Source organism: Callospermophilus lateralis, assembly GCF_048772815.1.
Source record: "Callospermophilus lateralis isolate mCalLat2 chromosome 11 unlocalized genomic scaffold, mCalLat2.hap1 SUPER_11_unloc_1, whole genome shotgun sequence".
NCBI classification, from domain to species: Eukaryota; Metazoa; Chordata; class Mammalia; order Rodentia; family Sciuridae; genus Callospermophilus; species Callospermophilus lateralis.
Genome location: NW_027510153.1, coordinates 4,480,880 through 4,502,501, shown reverse-complemented (window position 1 = coordinate 4,502,501; position 21,622 = coordinate 4,480,880). Strand labels below are relative to the sequence as shown.

The following is a 21,622-nucleotide window of genomic DNA, read 5'->3' as shown; positions in this document are numbered from 1 at the left end:
TGCACCATTATACCTGGTCCATTTTCTATTTTTATAAATTTAAATTTTCATAGTTTTCTTCATTATAAATTTGGGGTTAGATGTCTTGCTTAGTAAGTTTCTCCCACTCCCAAGATTATAAAAGTATTTTTATATTTCTTTGAATATGTCTATAGTGTTATTTTTGTGTTGAACACTAATAAATTTGAGAATTATTCTTCAATATGGTGTTAAGTAGAAGAATATATGGTTCCAATTGCCCCCAAACTTTTCATTAAATTTATTCTTTCCTAATTTGAAGTAAAATTTTACCTCAATCATAGTAATTTCAATGGGCAAATCAATGTTTTGGGGGGGGACTATAAACTCTGCTCCATTGACCAACCTGGGTCAGTCTAGGGCCAGTTAAGTCACTATTGCTTGGAAAGTGCATTTGGGTATCTGGGCAAGCAGGTCCCCTTTCCTGATTCTTATTTTCAAAGAGAACATCTTGGCTAATCTTCATTAATGTAAAGAAAAATCTTCTGGTTCATGTAAAGAAAAATAACACAGAAAAACAAAGGTTTAAAATGGGAAAAGCCAGGGTAATTTCATGTTCTCTCATTCTGTCACTATTAAAATTGCAGGGATACTTGTCCACTATAAATTCTTTTGTGCACCCCTCATGACAGACTTTGAGGTGTATTTCTGTTCTCCACTGAAAGGAACCAGGACTCTTTGATGGGCACAGGTCCTATGTAACATGTCAGAGAAAAGAAAAATGAGGATGGTTCAAAACATCCTATATAACAAAAAGCAAGGATGTTGCTAGAAATGTTAAAAGCAATGTTTTATAAATAAACAGAAAACAAAGACATAATAAGCTTCAAGCACTTTCTCTGGCTAAATTGAAATATTCTGAAAATCTACAAAAGGAGAGGGAAATTAAAGTAAGAAGTTGAGCCAGCCTACAAAGAGTCACAGATTTGTACTAATACTCACAGGAGAAAAGGTGGTAATAATACAAAACGAGGACGATTAAAGGGAATTTAAGGGAATATTCACAGGTATGTGTATTTTGTTCATTCTATGAAAAATATATCTTTTCTTTAAAAGTGGAAGAATGTGTTTGTTTCTATTTATGAATATGGAAAGTTTACAGTCAAGATAAAGAAACCAGAAATATATAGTACAAGAAGACGACTGATTACCAAGAGTGGAGACACATAATAACTAAGTAGAAAAGGAATCCAGTAGATCATATACAATGATGAAGAAAATCCAACAGCATGTCCAAGGTAATAAACAGCCAAATATCTTGAAGAAAATAATTCTCCACACATATTTTCATACACAAAATCTCAAAGTGATCCTACTAATTATATGGAACATCAATAAGGCCATACATAAGTTTTCAATAATGGTAACAAAAAAGGCCTATATATCATAAAGGCTGACGATGAGTAGGTAATATTGGTCATGTTAAGTGAAAACACACACCATTTCTGGGAAGAACACCAAGTTTTGAAAATTTAAAGTAAAATAAATGGGGAGGTAGTAAAATTCCCATGACAAAGCAAATAAGAGCTAATTATATAAAAGACTTGGTCCAAGGCCTTAACTTATGGTTCAATGAACTTGGACTGTCCAGCCAGGATCCAGGTCTAAGTAAGAATCAGTCAACAACCCAGATCTTGCTCCTTCATGTGGTCTAAGCAGGCATCCCTTTCCCTTTAGGCTTGATAAGATTTGTACAAGTCCAGGAAGTTGTGTTTAACTATGTTCCTAGGAAGACATGAAAGTAAAATGGCCATAGTAGTATAAAAGTCATTTTTTAATATGCAAAAATAATTGACATAGACTTGGCTTTAGAAACAAATTTACGTAAGTTTAAAATGTGCTAATTGTATTTAAGCATGGGTTGTATACTGTTTAAGGAGTTTGAAAGGTCCCAATCAGCCATACTAAACCTGTAGTTGTAGTTGAGGTTGTTTGAGGCAACTCAGTTAATTAAATTTATAACACATGTTTAAAAGCTCAAGAAAAATTGTTGTTTCCATTCTTTTTCCTTAATTCAGTTGAAAAACCACTAGGCAAGGCCAGAGTGAGCAAGGTGTCTGAGGAAAAGTCACACACAGGGGACTGAGGAAAAATCATTAGCTATGAGGAGGAGGCTGGCAACCAGGTTTTCACTGCTGGAGAAAAGAGCTATAAATATGGAAAGAAGGAGAGGGAGAAGAACTGGGTTGGCATTAAGGATATTGCTCATGATTCAATAAGTACAGATAAAAATAAATATTAATGCATATATACATTGGGAACCTGGGTGCACAAACCCCAGGAGCAATGAACATATCTTCAATAAAAATCTAACAGCCCTTTTTACTACTTTCACTGGGAATTACTATCATTCCAGAAAATCAAGGGGCAAAATAGGGAGACCCTCAAAACACTTCCAGTTGATAATCAGACTAATTTGCTCAGGTGGAAAAAAGAAAATAGAAATTATGATTTAAAAGGATAGCACATAAAGCTTTTATTTACTCTCAAGACCCTAGAAATAAAATAAGTTCATTTCTTAAAGTAAATGTAAGACTAATGTTTTAATGCTTCTTTTAGATATACTACAGCATGTAGTATGTTAAAACTCACTTAACACTTTATTGGCCCGTCTTCTTTCAAATATATTACTATTGTAAAACACACATACATTAGTCCAGCAAAACGGTTTCAAAACTGTCACCATGTAAAACCTTGAAGCTACTGTTCAAATCATTTCTGGAATCCATATTCTGCATGGGTTTTAGGGCTCATGATATACCTTAGAGATAGCAGATCTACTCTGCTAAGTAGGCTTTGAAAAAACAAAGAAACCAAACAAACGAATGAAAAATTAGTCCAGAGACACTAGAAGTTGGGTAACTGAACACTTGAATAATTAATTTATGGTTGAAAAATAAAATCATAAAAGCACAATTATCAAATAAAGGGACCTGAGCCTCCAAACTATTTTAAACAAGAGGATAATGCAATCATGAAATAGTTTTCCAAAATAACTTCTTTGATGAAAACATTAATCTGTGTAAGAAAAAAAAATTTTCAGAATCACAATTATACTAGCTCACAAGCACTAAAAACTGGCCCTTCTCAAAATGCTTCTCCATTGGTCCTGTCAAGCTACCTAAAATGCTCAATCTTTCCTTGCAGGACTTAGCATGAACTTATTTGACATACAAATTCCCAGCCTGTATAAATGCAGATGACAGGACATTTGCAGGGAAGGCTGTCAAAGACCATGGTCACCAAGGGAGACCCTGGAACTACCTTCTGATCTCTGAATTGAATATAGCCGCATCCCGTTCTGGACATTCACCTTAAACAGATCAGACAAACACAGCTGCATGGTCCAAGCACGTGGTGATTTTTATTAAGAATAACTTTGGTTCTATGATTTCCACCCTCAATTCTGTAATACTTTCCATTAAAAACAATTATACAAGAGCAAATACAAAAAATATTAAATTATGAAAACAAATCCATTAAGGCTCCCTTTATATATATTATATACACTCAAACAAGGCAAGATTGTTCAGAGTAGAAGAATAAAGTCAGCTGTTATAGCTTAGAAAGCAACACTACTTTACTATTAAGAGACTATAAAACACTAAACTATTTTAAGAAAACCACGGAATGGAAAAATGGAGCCATTTTTGTCAAATGGTGGCTCCAAGCACAGAACTGCTCAGATGTTCATGAGTCCTCAGTTTATAGTGCTAGGTACAGGAGAGACTGAACACCTTTTAAACACAGTTTGTGGGCCTAGCTGACCGGATGATGTCAAAGCTTCCTTTCCTATACACTCTGATACTGAGCCACACCCATCACTCTACACCATGAGCCATACCCATCACTCTACACCATTTACAAGTTCTCTTTAGGTCAGACCTTGTAGTAGAGCTACAATCAATTCTGCAGATCTTAGTGCAATTAGAAGGGAAATGCTTTTTTAATTAACTTTTTCCCAGTGTTGAATGAATCCTAAGGAAGTTCTAGGAACAGAATTGGTCCTTCCAGCCCTTGAGATTTTTGTCAAGTGGCAAAACTGCTTCAAGGAATAGATCTCAAGATCAAAATCCTATTAGATAAGATAGGAGCCAGTCCTGAATCTGCAGCAACGATTAGCTTGGTCATAAGCCAGTTGTTTTATTAATGGCATTGCTTGTTCCGTATCCCCAAAAATTTTGGCAGCCGTTTGAATTAGCCTATCTACAAAGTCAGCGTAAGGTTCATTAGCTCTCTGTATTACCTTAGATAGCTGACCTTGTAAATCTCCATGTCCTTGTAAAGTCTTCCATGCCCTAACTGCGTCTGCAGCAAATGTGCATATATAGCAGGATCATATTCAATTTGTTGCCGCTGACCCTCATAAGGTCCTTTTCCTGGCAACATTTCTAGATTTCTTTGAGGGTAACCGGCTGCTGCATTTCTCCTAGCTGTCTCTGCACAAAATTCCTCATTGGCAACCTTCCATAACAAATATTGTCCTCCATTTAGCACAGATTTACACATGCTAGCCCAATCTGCTGGCGTCATGTCCAAGTTAGTAATGGACTCGACCATGCTCACCGTGAAGGGAGCTTGGGGACCATAGGTTGTTACAGCCTCCTTTAACTGCTTCACTGTTTTAAAATCTAAAGCACAGTGAATTCGCTGCCCTCCTACCTGTTCAAGTACAGGGCATGCTAATCTTTGAGGTCCTGTCTCAGGATCCCATTTATCAACTACGGGGTTTGAGGGCCACTCAGCTGTCTCTATCGGTGGGGCTGTTGGTTGAATTAAACTCTCTTGTGATAAAACGGAGTTAGTAACAGGCTCCTGTTGTGGCCTTTTTCCTAACAACCCCTTTTCCTTTAAATTTTCTTCCTCTGTCTGACTAGCTCGAGAGACCTTCTCTTTTGCTTGATCTAAAACGTCTTTCTCCATGTTCTGAACCTCTAACAATTTACTTAACATCTTTTCAGTTTGTTTTAATCTACTATAAAGATAACACAACCCAATAAGGTAACACAAAACAAAACTGAAATTGAATGAAGCAAAAACGGAATAAAAAATCGTTGTATCAATTTTCTCTTCCTCAGGGCCGACAAACTTCAAACCTTTAGTCAACCATTTTTTCCAGTTTGCCTGAGAAATTTCAAGGGATAGGCAGCTTGAAAGAAAAACAAAATAAATCAGAAGAAGAACACATTGTTTTTTGAAATGGTCACCCATTCTTTTGCTCTCCTTCAGGGGCGAGCAATTTCACTTACCCCCAAGCTTCAGGCGTTCCGCGTACGAGCCACCAGATGCCGCAGTCTCTCGGCTGGGCACAAATCACGAGTCTCCACACAGCTTGTAGATTCAAACAGCAATTCTTTATTCCCGAACTCACACCGGCCGTCTACAAACACGTTCTGGGGGAATCCACGTTCTCTTCCCAAATCCACACTCTGCCCTGATCCACTCTCTCCCAAATCCACTCCGCATGGGCTTCTGTCTCCCAAAATATACTGTCTGACCCTAAGCACTCAAGAGGAACTCAGCAGCAGGATACGCCCTATTCCAAAAGAGGAACACCCTAATCTCCTATTATACTAAACCGCCCTATTCTAAAGGGGAAACACCCTACTCTCCTATTATGCTAAACTGCCCTATTCTAAAGGGGAAACACCCTACTCTTCTATTATGCTAAACTGCCCTATTCTAAAGGGGGAACACCCTAAACACGGATCCTGCCCTGGTCCTTGAGCAAGGTCACCTTTCAGAAGTCCTTCCACTAGACAGCATGGGAGTAAGCTGGCAAGGAATTTGTCATACCTACTTGGCTGATGGCTCCCAGCAAAGAACTAAAGACCCGGTGGTGCACCCAGGCCTGCCACACAGCCACCTGGCGTCACTGCCCTCGGGGCTCAGCCCCAGGGCACAGCAGCCTCTTGGCAGACAGGACAGGCCCGGGACAAACCACCAGCTGCGTGCTTGTCACCGTGTCATCAGTGACACTCCAGCAGCAGGAACTACCCAAAGCACCCAGCACTGTCCCAGGGAAGTGAAGCTGGCCCATAATGACCAGAACATACCAGAATCCCCCGCGCCCGCTGCAAGGTGGGAGCCTGTAGCCCCCAGTCCCCACCGAGCCCAGGTGCCTGTCCCCAGCCCAGTCCCAAGCTCCAGCAGCCCCCCCAGGTCCTGAGCCACGGACCCGGCCCCTCCCCCCCTAGATTGGCATTCAGAACTACTCCACGACAAGTAGCTGCCAGGCGCGGGCCACCCAGGTGCGCAGTGACTACGGGACGCTCTTTGTGGTGCTGGTGATCATCGGGGTCATCTGCTTCGTCATCATCGTGCTCGGCCTGCTCTACAACTGCTGGCAGCGCCGGCTGCCCAAGCTCAAGCACGTGGTGAGCCCCGGGGACAGGGACGGGACGGGGCTGGGCCCCGGAGCCGGTGGAGAAGGACCAGACGCAGTGCCCGCGCCTTAGGCATGGTGTGGTGGTGTCCCAGGTGCAGAGGGCTGTGCCGAGGACCGCACGGGCACTGCGGGAAGGGGATGTGTCCTCATCCTCGGGGTCCCACCTGGGCCTCTGCAGGGTCCGTGGCAGAGCCAGGCCCTGGGCCGGCCCTGCGCAGGCGCCAAGCGGAGGTTTCCCAAGAGCAAGGCCCGGCTCCAAGCCCACCGAAGTGCGCGTTTTGACTTTGACTTGCAAAGGCTGTTGGAAGGGATCGCACGAGCCCAGGGGGCGACAGGGTGTCCTAGTGCGAAGGGTCATTCAGGAGCTCAGGGTGGGACCAGAAAAGTGGGAGCATGCCAGCTTCAGGGGGTCCCCTGGGGGTGCCCCGTTGGGTCTTACTAAGCCCCGGGGCAGTTGGGCGGGCCGGGGAGCGAAGCCCGCGCCCAGCGCCCTCGCCCAGCGCCCTCTCCCACCGCTGCAGTCGCACGGCGAGGAGCTGGGCTTCATAGAGAACGGCTGCCACGACAACCCCACGCTGGACGTGGCCAGCGACAGCCAGTCGGAGATGCAGAAGCAGCCGAGCCTGAAGGCCCGGGGAGCTGCAGCGCGCTTATGGGGGGCAAGCGGGACCCCGAGGACTCGGACGTGTTCGAGGAGGACACGCACCTGTGAGCGCAGGCCTGCGAGCCGGGCCGGGGCCTCGCGCCCGCCGGGGTCCGCGCCGGGATGGAGCAGCGCGGCCCCAAAGAAGACCTCCGCGGAGCCCGCACGCGCCCGTGCCCCCTCCCCGGACCACGACCCGCGGCCAGGCCCTGGACGCGGGGCTTCTCCCCGCTTCCCCCGACTCCACACCGCGACCTCGGCACAGCACCCCCTCTCCCGGCCCCGTGAACCCCGGCCCGCGGGTTTCTCTCAATAAAAAGAGAGAAAACAGAGTGACCTGTGACCCGCTGTTCTTTATTCCTGGAAGCTGCAGGGTTATTGACTGCTTTCTTTTTTTTTTCCCTTGTGATGCTGGGGATCAAACCCAAGGCCCTACCACTGAGTCCCAGCCCTTGCTCCACCCTCTTTTTACTTTTTATTTTGAGACAGGGTCTCACTAAATTTCTGAGACTGGCTTTGAACTTGTAATCCTCCTGCCTCAGCCTCCCAAGTAGCTGGTATCACAGGCGTATTTTTAAATGTACCAGAGTCCCAGGGCTGGACAGCATTTAGGGTGGGGCAGTAGGAATGGGTGATAGTGGCTGTGGGGACACACATCCTGGGCTCTGCTGGGCAACCCATGTCTCTGACAGCAATGCCCCTCCTCACACTGCTCCCACCAGACCTGAAGGCCCCTCAGAGGTCCGAGCCCCACCTGGGCTGTGGGAGGGGAGTCTGTGGCCTCTGAGGTATCTCTTTCTGGGGGATTGCAGTCCTTCTCCTGAGACACAGGAGCCTTGGGGTCAGAGCAATGCAGCACCCCTTCATGGTATGTGACCCTTGGTATTTGCATGTAATGAGGGGACCAGTGGCTGAGGGGGTAAGTGGATGTGGGTACATCCCATTTGTCTCAGACCACTGTCCCCCTTCTGGCCTGGGGCAGGAGGCTGTGACCCAGACAGGTCCCACATCTTCCAGGAAGGTTCCATGTCCTCCAGTGGGGTGACTAAGGAGGAAGCCAATCTGCACTGGGCTGGGGCTGAGCCCTGAGTGTCTACAGCCTCTCTCCTGAGTCCCTCGATTTAACCCACCCTCCCCGAAGCTGCCCACTTGAGTCCCTGTGCACACCCTAGCCATCAGGACACACATGTGGCCACAAGCAGGGCTCTGGGCAGTGGTTCCATCCCCCAGCCCACCCTAGACCAGGAGGAGATTTAAATATATCAGTGGCATCTGTGGCTATAAAAAGTCCTTCCACCTCCGCACTGCAGCGAGAGGGGGCTCCGGTGGGACGCTCAGTGGCCAGGGAGAGGCTTCCACTGGGGACTGAGCAGGGCATGCATGGTGGGGTCCCCAGAGGTGACCCACTAGGGAACCATGTCACCTGAATTTATGAGGGGTCACGAGCAGCAGGTGTGTCTTGAGTCCAGCTCTTCCATTCCTTAGTAGTGACTTTCAGGAGACCTCTGCCCTCAGTTTCCTCTTCTGCTGAGTGGGCTTGAGGAGGGGCATTATGTGTGTGAAGGAGTATGCCTAGGAGGGCCTGGCTGCTGTGGCAGGCCCTGCCTGCACCTGTGAGCAGGTGTGCCTGTGTGTGTGCTTGCTGGTGAGCCTGTGGAGGGTGGGTCGTCTAAAGGGGCCTGGCTGCTGTGTGTGTGCTTGCTGGTGAGCCTGTGGAGGGGTGGGTCATCTAGGAGGGCCTGGCTGCTGTGGCAGGCCCTGCCTGCACCTGTGCGCAGGTGTGCCTGTGTGTGTGCTTGCTGGTGAGCCTGTGGAGGGTGGGTCGTCTAGGAGGGCCTGGCTGCTGTGTGTGTGCTTGCTGGTGAGCCTGTGGAGGGGTGGGTCATCTAGGAGGGCCTGGCTGCTGTGGCAGGCCTTGTCTGCACCTGTGCGCATGTGTGCCTGTGTGTGTGCTTGCTGGTGTGCCTGTGGGGGGGTTGGTCATCTAGGAGGGCCTGGCTGCTGTGGCAGGCCCTGCCTGCACCTGTGCGCAGGTGTGTCTGTGTGTGTGCTTGCTGGTGAGCCTGTGGAGGGGTGGGTCGTCTAGGAGGGCCTGGCTGCTGTGTGTGTGCTTGCTGGTGGGCCTGTGTGGCGGTGGGTCATCTAGGAGGGCCTGGCTGCTGTGGCAGGCCCTGCCTGCACCTGTGCGCAGGTGTGCCTGTGTGTGTGCTTGCTGGTGGCCCTGTGGGGGGGGTGGGTCGTCTTTGTGTTTATGATTCAAGAAAGTTTAATCAAGAAACTTATCTTCAGCCCTCCCGATCTCCTGGTCCCATGGGCCAGGGAGACACATAAAGGGGCAGTCATGCTATAGGTACCAACAGGGAACCAGGGAGTAGCCCCTCTCCCAGCCTAAGCATGGGACAAAGTGGGGCCCATCCTGAAAGTGGGGATTCCTGAATTAACTTGAGAAGTTACTTTGCTCTGACCAGCTGCTGGTCACACATGTGATCCAGCTGCTATGGGGAGTTTGGTAGGGTCACAAGTTCAAGGCTAGCCTGGGCAGCTCACCAAGACTGTCTCAAAAATAAGAAATGTGAAAATGCCTAAGTATCTCTGGGTTCCATCCCCAGTACCTTAAACCAAGGAAAAAGAGAAGTTACTTTGTCCTGGCAGGGGACAGAAGTAGGGACCAGCATGGTGTGCTCTTAACTGTGGCTTTATAGTGGAAACATTGATGGACTGTGGAGTGAGAACCAGGTTGTGGTGGGGAGGAGTGTGCTGCTCCCCAAGAACAGCTCTTCCCTGCTGTGGGGTCAGGACCTTGGGAGAGAGCTGGTGGCTCAGGTGACCCTGTGCAGAGAGAGGGAAAGCCCAGGGCACAGATAGCAGAAGCTAAGGAGCCCAGGGGCAGGGAGGTGACTGGGCCCTTGACCCTGGGGTTCAACCCTGGAGACCTTGATCAGCAGGTCCAGCTGAAGCCTAAGAGCACCGCTGGGCATTAGCATGGGCCTATTGGACTTGGCTTGGGAGTCACAAGGAACCTGGGCAAGAAAGAGGGATGTGTCACTAGGAGAGAGAAGGGGAAATGGAGGGAGCTTACATCCTGGCATGAAGAGGGGACACTGGCAGACATAGATTGAGCCAGATTGAGCCAGGACAGAGAGGAGGCCAGTGGTGACCATCCATTATTGTAGGTGTAGCTCATCCTCCACTTGGTGCTTGTGCCCGGTGCCTCTTGAGCTTTGCAGTCATTTGGAAGCAGGTCCTACTGTCCCATTCACAGAAAGGGACACTGAGGCATAGTGAGGTGGGGGGAATGGGAACATGGGTGGGGGCAGGGGAGGCAGGCTGTGGCCTCTGTTTTTTCAGCTTTCCAGGGTTGGGTCAGGCAGGTGGAAGCCTGGGGTGGGCTGTTGGAATGGCAACAGCTGGCTCTAGCTCCTGGGCTATGCACCTCTCCTAGGAGATGGGGAGGGGTCTTCTGCTACATTTCCACCACCTGCGGGAGTTGATGGGAGCCCTGACACCATGACTTATTAATGATAATTGAGCCAGATTAAACATTTATTAGATCCAGGCAGCTGCAATCCCTAATGGACCCACCTCCCCCATGGGTACACTGACCTAAGGAGCCAACCTATCCCCAGTCCCAGTGCTGGGCTCAGGGTGGCTACTTGGGGCTATCCCTAATGACTCTGGGTTTCAGTTTCCCCGTGCTCTCTTCGTTTGTACACTGTGACAGAGGGCCAGCCTTTCCCTGTGCCCACACAGTGGGACGCAGTGGAGGCCTAATGGTGATGGGGCGTGTGCTGCACCCTGCTGTCTGCAGAACTAAGGGCTGAAGTGGCAGACTCCGATGACAGGCCCAGCTGTGCCAACAGCTGTGTGAGGCTCTGCAGAGCAGCTGCCCTGGGAGGGGCTGTGGGAGAAGGCTAGGAGCTGCCAAGAGGCCGGGTCAGGCATGGGGAACACCCAGGCATTCCCAGATGAGGCCCCAGAAACTTACGGCCTGAGTTGGGATGAGCCTGGCCTGCATGGGGGTAACCAGATGGACTCTGGGGCTGATGTGGGAGAGGGCTTTGGGCAGAGTGGGCCCTCAACTGCTTGCTTCGGACTTGGCCTGGGGTCCTCTCCTGTTGTGTGTTGGGGAATCTGCTGAGGTGGGATGGGAGTGGGTGGCTTGTCCTGTTATGGGGACAGGAGGCCCCTCTCCCCTGGTAGAGGGTATAGAGAGTGTTCTCCAATGAGGAAAGGTCCCTGGGTTGGCAGGGGAGCCATCCAGGGGGCCAGGCCCAGTGAACATGCACAATAGAGTGTCCGTGACACTTGTGGCCATGCGTGGGCTTGAACATGCTTGCACACCCGGGTGTGGATGTGCCTGTGAGGGTTGCAGCAGTGCCCAGCCCTGGGACCTGGCTTCAACAACCCCTTCCTGTGCCCGACCTCAGTTTGCAGGGGAATGCTGTGTGGCTTTGGCGCGGTCTGTGAGCCCAGTGCAGAGGATCCAGGCCAGGCCTCCTGCGTGTGCAAGAAGAGCGCCTGTCCTGCTGTCGTGGCGCCAGTGTGCGGCTCAGATGCCTCCACCTATAGCAACGAGTGCGAGCTGCAGCGTGCACAGTGCCGCCTGCAGTGGCGAATCCGCCTGCTCCGCCGCGGACCCTGTGGTAAGGGAGTGTGCCCAGCGTGGGCGGGGGGGTGGGCCAGGTGTTGGAGGTGGACAGACAGCCAGGGTGACCCCACCCTGCTATCCACAGGTTCCCGGGACCCCTGCTCCAATGTGACCTGCAGCTTCGGCAGTACCTGTGTACCCTCCGCCAATGGGCAGACCGCCTCCTGCCTGTGTCCCACGACCTGCCGCAGGGCCCCGGAGGGCACCGTGTGTGGCAGTGATGGTATGGACTACCCCGGTGAATGCCAGCTGCTGTGCCAGGCATGTGCATGCCAGGAGAACATCTTTAGGAAGTTCGACGGTCCCTGTGGTGAGTGTCCACCCCATGTGGGGCTCCTCTCTTTGGGCGTGCAGGCAATAACCCTGACTCTTGCCTGTCCACCCCCAGACCCCTGCCAGGGAGCCCATGCTGACACGAACCGCGTCTGCCGTGTGAACCCACGCACTCGCCGTCCAGAGATGCTCCTGCGCCCAGAGACCTGCCCTCCCTGGCATTTGCCTGTGTGTGGGGATGATGGGGTCACCTATGCAAACGACTGCGTCATGGGCCACTCAGGGGCTATCTGCGGTCTGCTCCTCCAGAAAGTGCGCTCTGGCCAGTGCCAGCCTGGAGGTGGGCTGCTTCCCCTGCACACAGTGTGTCCCCTGCCTTCATGTCCGTCGGGTCCCTGCTGTGGAGGTGCTGGTGTGGTTCTGGCCTCTCTGATCTCCTTGCCCACCCCCAGACCAGTGCTCCGGGACCTGCCAGTTCAGTGCCATTTGCCTGTCCCGCCGTGGCCGACCCCGCTGTTCCTATGACCGTGTCACCTGTGATGGGGCCTACAGACCGGTGTGTGCCCAGGATGGGCACACGTATGACAACGACTATTGGCGCCAGCAGGCTGAGTGCCGGCAGCAGTGAGCCATCCCTCCCAGGCACCAGGGCTTGTGTGGTGAGCACCCTGTGGTCCCCGCCATCAGTCCTTGCCCACCATCACATGCCATCTTCATTCCTTGGCACCCACCTCCCAGGGTCTTGGGCCAGGGTGGGTCCCCTGGGAGGGTGCAGGGTGTGGACGGTAGAGGCTGCGAGAGGGTGCCTGGATATGTGGGGAGGCGGTCAGAGATGGGCCTGCACTTGGCTGTGCAAGTCCAGGCTGCAGGTCCTCTAGTCTGTCTGCCCACCCGTCTCTGTTCTGCCTGAGGGTACAGATAGCTTTGGTGGGCAGGAAGTGGATACAGCGGCGGGGTCCCTCACTCTTGGGACATGACTGTCACCAGCCCCTTCAGAGGCAGGATCTCAGTTGATTTCAAGGAGCCATTGGAGGGTGGAGGCAGCTGGGAAGTGGCCAGCATGTCCCATGGGGACCAGGGCTGCAGTGACCCTGTGACCATCTGGGTCAATCCTCTGTCCATCTCTCTGGTCTGTCTTTCTGCGTCTGTCTTCTCCTCAGTCCTTCCCTCTCGGCTCCTCCTCTTGTGTCTTCCAGCCTGACCTGCTGGCAGGATGAGGTGCCGCGCCTGCCCACCAGGAGCCCACAGCCCGAGGTCTGCCCCTTGTGCGGCTGGGGGGCATGGCTCGCTACTGCCTGGCCTTGTGGTTCTCAGAGCAAGTGGACAGACACCTCCTCCCTGTGCAGCCCTGGGTGTGACTCTGGGGTGCAGACTCCTCTTAGCCTGGAGAGAGCCCCGACATGCATGGGTGTCCCAGGGCTGCTGGTGGTCGGGGTCAGTGGCCTGTTGTGGGCAGTCAGGAGGCTCCTGTGTCCCCATCTGCCTCTGTCGTGTGTCTGTCCCTTTCTTTGCTATGTCCTGCACATCTAGCTCTTCCTTGACCACCCCACCCTGGGAGAGGGCCTGCTGCGTGGGGCTGGGGGCTCTTCCCAGTATGGGGGGTAGCAGGTGGGCTGAGTGCCCTGTCCTTCCCAGACCAGGCTCCGTCCCCGTGCCGTGGGGTGCAGTGTGCATTCGAGGCGACGTGCGCGGTGAAGAACGGGGAGGCTGCGTGCGAGTGCCAGCAGGCGTGTGCAGGCGCCTACGACCCCGTGTGCGGCAGTGACGGCGTCACCTATGGCAGCACCTGCGAGCTGGAGGCCATGGCCTGTGCCCTTGGGCGGGATATCTGGGTGGCCCGCAGAGGACCCTGTGGTCAGTAGTGGACAAGCAGGCCTCGGGGGTATGGCCTTCCTGACACAGTGGTGACAGAGCCCCCTTCCCAGACCGATGCGGGCAGTGCCGTTTTGGAGCCCTGTGTGAGGCCGAGACCGGGCGCTGTGTGTGCCCCTCTGTGTGTGTGGCCTCAGCCCAACCCGTGTGCGGTTCTGATGGGTACACGTATGCCAGCGAGTGTGAGCTGCATGTCCACACCTGCACGCACCAGATAAGCCTGCATGTGGCATCAGCTGGACACTGTCGTGAGTGGGGCCATGGGGGCCAGCGGGCTAGGGTCCCACCACTCTCCGGCTGGGTCTGCTGACCCCTGCTGGCTCCATATGTTTCAGAGACCTGTGGAGACACAGTGTGTGCCTTTGGGGCTGTGTGCTCAGCTGGGCAGTGTGTGTGTGTCCTCGTTGTGAGTGCCCCCCGCCTGGCCCCGTGTGTGGCAGCGATGGTGTCACCTACCGCAGTGCATGTGAGCTACGGGAGGCTGCCTGCCAGTAGCAGATACAGCTTGAGGAAGCCCGGGCAGGGCCCTGTGAGCAGGGTAGGCTTGGGCAGCTGCCTGAGCTGTGGGGCACCAGCCTCAGGGGAGAACCTGTGGGTGAACTGCCCTTCTTCCCCACAGCTGAATGTGGCTCAGGAGGCTCCGGCTCTGGGGAGGACAGCGAGTGTGAGCAGGAACTCTGCTGGTAGCGTGGCGGGGTGTGGGATGAGGACTCAGAGGATGGACCATGCGCCTGCGATTTCAGCTGCCAGGGTGTTCTCAGGAGACCCGTGAGCCCCCACCTCCCCCAGCTGTAGGGGGGCAGTGAGGAAGGGGCCAAGGCTGCCCATGCTGACCCCACCCTCCAGGTGTGCGGCTCAGATGGGGTCACCTATGGCAGTGAGTGTGACCTGAAGAGGGCCAGGTGCGAGTCTCAAGGAGAGTTGTACGTCGCAGCTCAGGGACCCTGCCGTGGTGAGTGGGCCGGGGCACATTCTTGTAGGCTTGTGCAGCAGCCTCTGCACTTCTGTGTGTGCATATTCAAAGGTGTATGCCTGCACTGGTGTGGGCACATGGGCATCCATGTGTGCTGTGGTAGGCTTGTGGTCTTGTGTGTTCTTCTGAGTATAAAGCACTGATACGTGCACTGTGGACACAAGCCCGTCTGTCAAAGTATGCACCACACTCAGGAGGGTGGGCAGGAGGATTGTGAGTTTGAGCCCAGCCTGAGCCATGCAGTGAGATCCTGCCTCATAAAAGCAAGTGTATGCCAACTACCTACTGCAGGTCAGGCCAGGCTTCTATGCAGGAGGCAGCAGGAAACCACAGGGCACCTTCTGGGCCCTTTTGCTCTTCTGGGCAGGAACTGACAGTGGTCTGTAAATGCCACATGTCACACACGAGTGCTCACGGTATGCTCATGCACGTTCACAGATGTGTCTGTACAGTTGTATATAAATGTGCATGGTTTGGAGGAATGTGAGTGCATGTCCGTCTTCATGTGTGTGTGCTGCCTTTACACTTATCTGTGTGTCCATAGCTCTGTGTACACACAGGCTGTGTCCGTGACTTTGGGTATTCTGTGTGTATGTGGCCCTGTATGTTTCCTGTGTGCTGGGTCCTACATGTGGCACTTGCATGTCCTTGTATGATTGTGGTGGCCTCACCCAGGGCCTTAGCCTCAGATTCCAGACCTGAGGGGCATGGTGTCAGGCTGAGTGGTGGTGTGGAGGAGGTTGAGGCAGAGGGGTGGGCATAAGCACTGCCTCAAGTCTGACCCCACACCCCTCTCTGCAGGCCTCACCTTGGCCCCACTGCTGCCTGCAGCCCCTGCTCACTGTGCCCAGACCCCCTACGGATGCTGCCAGGATAATGTCACTGCTGCCCGGGGTGTGGGCCTGGCCGGTTGCCCCAGTGAGTATCTGAGTACCCTCACCCCTGGCCTGGCACAGCTGTGTGACTGTGCTGACCCTGTCCCTCCCCTTCCCTTGCAGGCACTTGCCAGTGCAACCCGCACGGCTCCTGTGACCCAGCCACAGGCCAGTGCTCTTGCCGGCCAGGCGTGGGCGGCCTCAAGTGCGACCGATGTGAGCTTGGTTTCTGGAACTTCCGTGGCATTGTCACTGACAGCCGGAGCGGCTGTACTCGTGAGTGACAGGGCCCCAGGGCTGGCTGTCAGTCAAGTCCTCCTGCCTGTCCACCCCCATCCCTGTGCTCAGGCCCTGGCCTGCACTGCACCTGGCAGGCTCTGCAGCAGGTGGAGAAGACTGTCTAGGTACAGACTCAGGCTCCCCTCCCCGCAGCCTGCAGCTGTGACCCCCGGGGCGCTGTGCGGGATGACTATGAGCAGATGATTGGGCTGTGCTCCTGTAAGCCAGGCGTTGCTGGTCCCAAGTGTGGGCAGTGTCCTGATGGCCACACCCTGGGCCCCACCGGCTGTGAGGCAGGTGAGGACAAGATCTGGGCTGGCCTGGGGTTTGCTGTGCAGAGGGACAGCCTGAGCTGGTGGAGATTCTTTGTCCACCCCAGATCCCTCAGCACTGGTGACCTGTGCGGAGATGCACTGTGAGTTTGGCGCTTCCTGTGTGGAAGAGGCAGGTTCTGCCCACTGCATCTGCCAAGCCCTCTCCTGCCCAGAGGCCAGTGCCACCAAGGTGAGCAAGGTGAGGGTGGAGAGTGTGAAAGGCAGTGGGTGGGGGAACCGCCTGAGTGCCCTTGGCTTGCGCCTCAGGTCTGTGGATCAGATGGCATCACCTACGGCAGCGAGTGCCAACTGAAGACCATCACCTGCTGCCAGGGCTTGGACATCTTCACCCAGAGCCTCGGCCCGTGCCAGGGTAGGGTCTGGGAGCCACCACCCAGCACTGACAGGAGGGCCTTGCCCTCCCCGACTCCAGGACCAGCTTCCCTCTCCTTACAGAGGCTGCTGTTCCTGGCGCTCACCCAACCCCCAGGGCCATGACAGCCCTGGGGCACTTGCCAAGTGAGCCTCTGCTGCCTCCACCCAGTGCCCTCCCCCTGGCTCTCAGCAGTACCCCCAGAGCCGGCCCACCCCTCCACCCACCTTACGACCTCGGACCACAGCCAGCCTCCCCAAGACCAAAGGTCGGCCCGCGCTGACCATGCCCCTCATAGAAACCTCCACTGCAACCAGTCTCTCCGCGTCTGCCTTTGGAGAATCTGGCAGCACTGATGGGAGTGGCGATGAGGAACTAAGTGGGGACCAGGAGGCCAGTGGGGGGGCTCTGGGGGTGAGCAGGGGCTCGGGGACGTGGGTGGGCCTGGGGTGAGCAGGGGCTCGGGGATGTGGGTGGGCCTGGGGTGAGCAGGGCTCTGGGGTGTGGGGCAGGCCTGGAAGGTGAGCAGGAGCTCAGGGACATGGGACAGGCCTGGGGAGTGAGCAGGTGCTCTGGGACATGGGACAGGCCTGGGGAGTGAGCAGGGGCTTGTTGGGGCAGGGCCCAGAGAGGCTCCCACCTGTGGCTGGACTCAGACTGCGCATCCCTAGGACTGGAACTCTCCATGGACAGCAGCGTGGTGACACCTGGACCACCCATTGAGAGAGCCTCCTGCTACAACTCACCTTTGGGCTGCTATTCGGATGGCAAGACACCTTCACTGGACGCAGAGGGCTCCAACTGTCCTGGTGAGTGGGTGGCAGGGCAGGTGGAGCTTGAGGAGCAGCCTGGGCAGCCATGGGTGCTGCTCCTACCCGCTGGCAGCAGGTGGGTCCAGGTTTTATGGTCTTTGGTCTCAAATGTGTATGAGATCTTGGGGATCCAGCACCCATGTGCACACGTGTGGTCTCAGCCCTAACACTTGTGCGTGCCCAGGACCGTGTACCTAACCCGTCTCTCTCCTTGCAAGCAAGCCTGGGGCAACTGCTCTGAGGAGTCTGCCTGGTAACTGACGCCAGCCCTGGTCACTAACCTCATGACCATCTGACTAACATCCACCTGCCCCTGTACCCTATGTGGCTTGCTCCAGGGGCCTGCACCAGGCCGGTACCAGGCAGGGCCTCACCGCCCCTTCTCCCACAGCCACCAAGGCGTACCAGGGCGTGCTGGAGCTGGAGGGGGTTGAGGGGCAAGAGCTGTTCTACACACCCAAAATGGCCGACCCCAAGTCAGAGCTGTTTGGGGAGACAGCCAGGAGCATCGAGAGCACTGTAAGTGGGGGCGTCCCCCCAGGTCAGACCCAGAGGGGGCCAGGGCAGGAACCCCACAGTGTAAGGGGACTGATTTCAGTGCGTTGAGCGGTGCCCAGTATCCTCACTCACTCCCTGCCCACAGCTGGACAACCTTTTCCGGAACTCAGACGTCAAAAAGGACTTCCGGGGTGTCCACCTGCGGGACCTGGGGCCTGGCAGATCAGTCCGTGCCACTGTGGATGTGCACTTTGACCCCAGTGAGATACCCGCGCTAAGTCTCTCCCAGGAGGTGATGGGTAGGGGCCGCACAGCGCCAGGCCATGCTCAGTACCCCCTCTTCCCCAGCCACAGCCTTCAGGGCACCTGACATGGGCCGGGCCCTGCTTCGGCAGATCCAGGCCTCCAGGCGCCAGGCCCTGGTGTTGAGGAGGCCTCTGCAAGAGCACGTGCGGTTCATGGACTTTGGTGAGCACCAGGCCGGGCCTCCTTGTCTGTTCCCATCCTCCACTGCCCCGCCCCCTGCTCCTTGCAGACCCTAACCACTCCCTGCCCCACAGACTGGTTTCCTGCATTCTTCATGGGAGCCACCATAGGAGCCACCATTGCAGTGGCCACAGCCAGAGCTACCACTGTGGGCCAACCACCTTCCTCCGTGACCCCTCAGGTCCACCCCAGTCACACCAGCAGGCCCATTGGAAGGACCACGGCCCCCCAACACACACACCGGCCCCCCACCACAGCTCCCAGCCATGTGGCTGGACACCGGCCTTTGCTCCCCAGTCCCAAGCAGCACCCAAGGTCCTGTGATTCTCAACCCTGCCTGCATGGGGATACCTGCCAGGACCAGGACTCTGGCAGGGGCTTCACCTGCAGCTGCCCGGCAGGCAGGGGAGGCACCTTCTGTGAGGACGGTAGGCGCTTCTGTCCACCTCTCTGGAAGGACAGGGAGGCTGATGGGGGCAAGGAGGGAGGGCAGAGATAAGCCACCAGGAGGAGGTGGTAGGGGCAGGGTCCTGGGTACTCTTCCAGCTCACCCTCCCTATCCCCTGCAGTGCTACGCCCCTCTGTCTCTTTTCCTGCCTTTGGGGGTACCTCCTTTCTGGCCTTCCCCACCCTCTGTGCATATCACACGCTGCGCCTGGCGCTGGAATTCTGATCCCTGTAGCCTCAGGGACTGCTGCTATACAATGGCAACGCACGTGGCAAGGACTTTCTGGCACTGGCGCTGCTGCTCGGTGGGCGCGTGCAGCTCAGGTGCAGAGAGGGCGGGGCCTCCTGCCTGTCTGGTGGGTGGGCAGGGCTAATGCTCAGTGGGTGGGGCCAGGACCTTCCAGGGAGGAATTTGTGGGTGGTTCCTGACCAGACTGTGGATGGAGCCAGGCCAGTGCTGTAAGCACCTGCTTGGGTCTCCAGGTTTGACACAGGTTCTGGACCAGCAATACTGACCAGATCAGTACCTGTGGAACCAGGCCGGTGGCACCGCCTAGAACTATCACGGCATTGGCGCCAAGGCACACTGTCTGTGGATGGCGAGACCCCAGTTCTGGGCGAGAGCCCCAGTGGCACAGATGGCCTCAACCTAGATACCGACCTCTTTGTGGGCGGAGTCCCAGAGGACCAGGCTGATGTGTAAGCAAGAGGGTGGAGCGTGCATCAAACTGGGTCTCTGACCTTGATCTTGCCTGGGACTCCACCAGAGCAACCTCCATTGGATAGCAAATAGGATCAGAAGAATGGTGTGAGTGTGGCTAGGACCCTGAGCTCAGCTGGGGCTCCTGGTCCTTCCCTATCTCATCTGGGTGGCTTTCCTTTGGTGCCAGAGTGAGGCGGGCCTGGGCTGACCCTTACCTCCAGTCCTAACCCTTAACCTCGGCCCCACCCTCTGGTTGGTCCTCTTTGTGGGACTGGCCGCTTTGTCTAAAGGGTGATGGGATGGAGCAGCTCTGACTTCTGACCCTAACTGTACCCCTGTGACTCTGGCCGTGAGAAGGAGGCCTCTGCCTGAGCTTACTCTGACCCCTTCCTGTGGCAGGGCCCATGAGTGGACCTTCATTGGCATGGGCCTGAAGGGCTGCATCCGCCTGCTGGATGTCAACAATCAGCGCCTGGAGCTGGGCCCCTGGCAAGGGGTTGTGTCCCGCAGCTCCAGTGTGGGAGAGTGTGGAGAGCACCCCTGCATGCCCAGCCCCTGCCATGGTGGGGCACCATGCCAGGCCCTGGGAGACGACATGTTTCACTGCCAGTGTCCACCTGGCCGCTTTGGTGAGGGCAGGTTGGGATCTGGGTGAGGGCTAGGAACCAGGTGTCAGGGGGCCTGCCTTCTTGGAACTCATCTCCATCTCCCTCCAGGCCCAACCTGTACAGAAGAGAAGAGCCCCTGCCAGCCGAACCCCTGCCACGGTGCAGCCCCCTGCCACGTGCTACCCAAGGGCAGGGCCAAGTGCGAGTGCCCCGCAGGACGTAGAGGCACGCTCTGCCAGACAGGTAGGGGCACCAGGCTGTCGGGAGGGGACAAGAAGTCAGGGTCAAATGTTCAGTTTGAATTGTGGCCCAGTCTTCGGGTCCAGGAAGAGTTGGGATTTGGGTCCTGTGGGTTTCTGTCGAGTTAGGCAGAACAGTGGGGTACACGGCCTGAGTGAGCCCTGTCCTCCCTCTGCAGTGTCTGAGATGGATGGTAGTGCCCAGCCCTTCCTGGCGGACTTCCATGGCTTTTCCTACCTGGAGCTGAGAGGCTTGCACACCTTTGAAAGAGATCTGGGGTCAGTAGGGTAGGTGAGGCAGAGGAGGGGAGGCAGCCTGTAGGGAAGGGGCAGTGAGACACCCTGACCCACGTGACCCAGGGAGAAGATGGCCCTCGAGGTGGTGTTCTTGGCCCGAGGACCCAGTGGTTTGCTCCTGTACAATGGGCAAAAGACAGATGGCAAAGGGGACTTCGTGTCACTGGCCCTGCATGACCAGCACCTGGAATTCCGCTATGACCTGGGCAAAGGGGCAGCAGTCATCAGGTGGGCAAGCATGAGGGCTGGGGGCTCTGTCCTGGGCTGCCCACAGGGAGGGCCTGGAAGCCTGGGACTGGACAGGGGAAAGATTGGGGCTCCTGACATTGTCACTCAATGGGTAGGCAGAGCCCACAGCCTGCTCACTCAGCCTCTTCCTCACAGGAGCAAGGAATCCATAGCCCTGGGCTCTTGGATTAGGGTCTTGGTGGAGAGAAACGGCCGTAAGGGTGCCCTGCATGTGGGTGATGGGCCCCGAGTGCTGGGAGAGTCCCCGGTGAGTGTCTGAGGTGTGAGGAGGGTCCAAGTGTCCCCCCACCCTGCCCTGCTTCTACGCCTCCTCCTCTTCCTCCTGGGGGCTTGGCAGCCCCCATGCCAGTTCTTACAAAACTCTTTGTCTGTTGGGCTTGATTTTTGTCTTTTGATTTAATTCTATGTTTTGAACATGTTTTTTTGTTTATGTGGTTCAAATATAAACCCATGTTAAAATACACTGAAGACTCACCTATATTCTGTGCCCACTAAACTTTAACCATTACCTTTCATGAACAACTGATTTAATTGTTTCTAGTATATATTCTTACTGTTTCTTGTTCTGGTAGGATGCAATAACAATGATATGTTATTATGTAAATTTCTTTCTTACCCAAAAGGGAG

At 54.6% G+C, this 21,622-nt stretch overlaps 1 protein-coding gene and 1 pseudogene across 1 annotated transcript; both read left to right on the top strand.

The window, feature by feature from the left end:
* The window catches only part of LOC143639864 (podocalyxin-like protein 2), a 67,287-nt pseudogene extending 60,169 nt beyond the window's left edge, over positions 1-7,118 (top strand).
* A 3,871-nt stretch (positions 7,119-10,989) lies between these two features.
* Positions 10,990-21,254, top strand: LOC143385947 (agrin-like). Its single transcript, XM_077107898.1, is given in 30 exon segments — positions 10,990-11,116; positions 11,477-11,692; positions 11,783-12,007; positions 12,086-12,310; positions 12,423-12,629; positions 13,606-13,824; positions 13,896-14,090; positions 14,178-14,230; positions 14,233-14,380; positions 14,462-14,610; positions 14,689-14,794; positions 15,617-15,733; positions 15,814-15,966; positions 16,123-16,266; positions 16,349-16,473; positions 16,551-16,656; positions 16,740-16,853; positions 16,856-17,080; positions 17,328-17,465; positions 17,860-17,987; positions 18,112-18,226; positions 18,315-18,434; positions 18,527-18,880; positions 19,022-19,223; positions 19,383-19,598; positions 20,002-20,231; positions 20,319-20,453; positions 20,629-20,728; positions 20,810-20,974; positions 21,131-21,254. Coding segments are annotated over 30 exon segments (4,881 nt in total).
* The last annotated feature ends 368 nt before the right edge of the window (positions 21,255-21,622 follow it).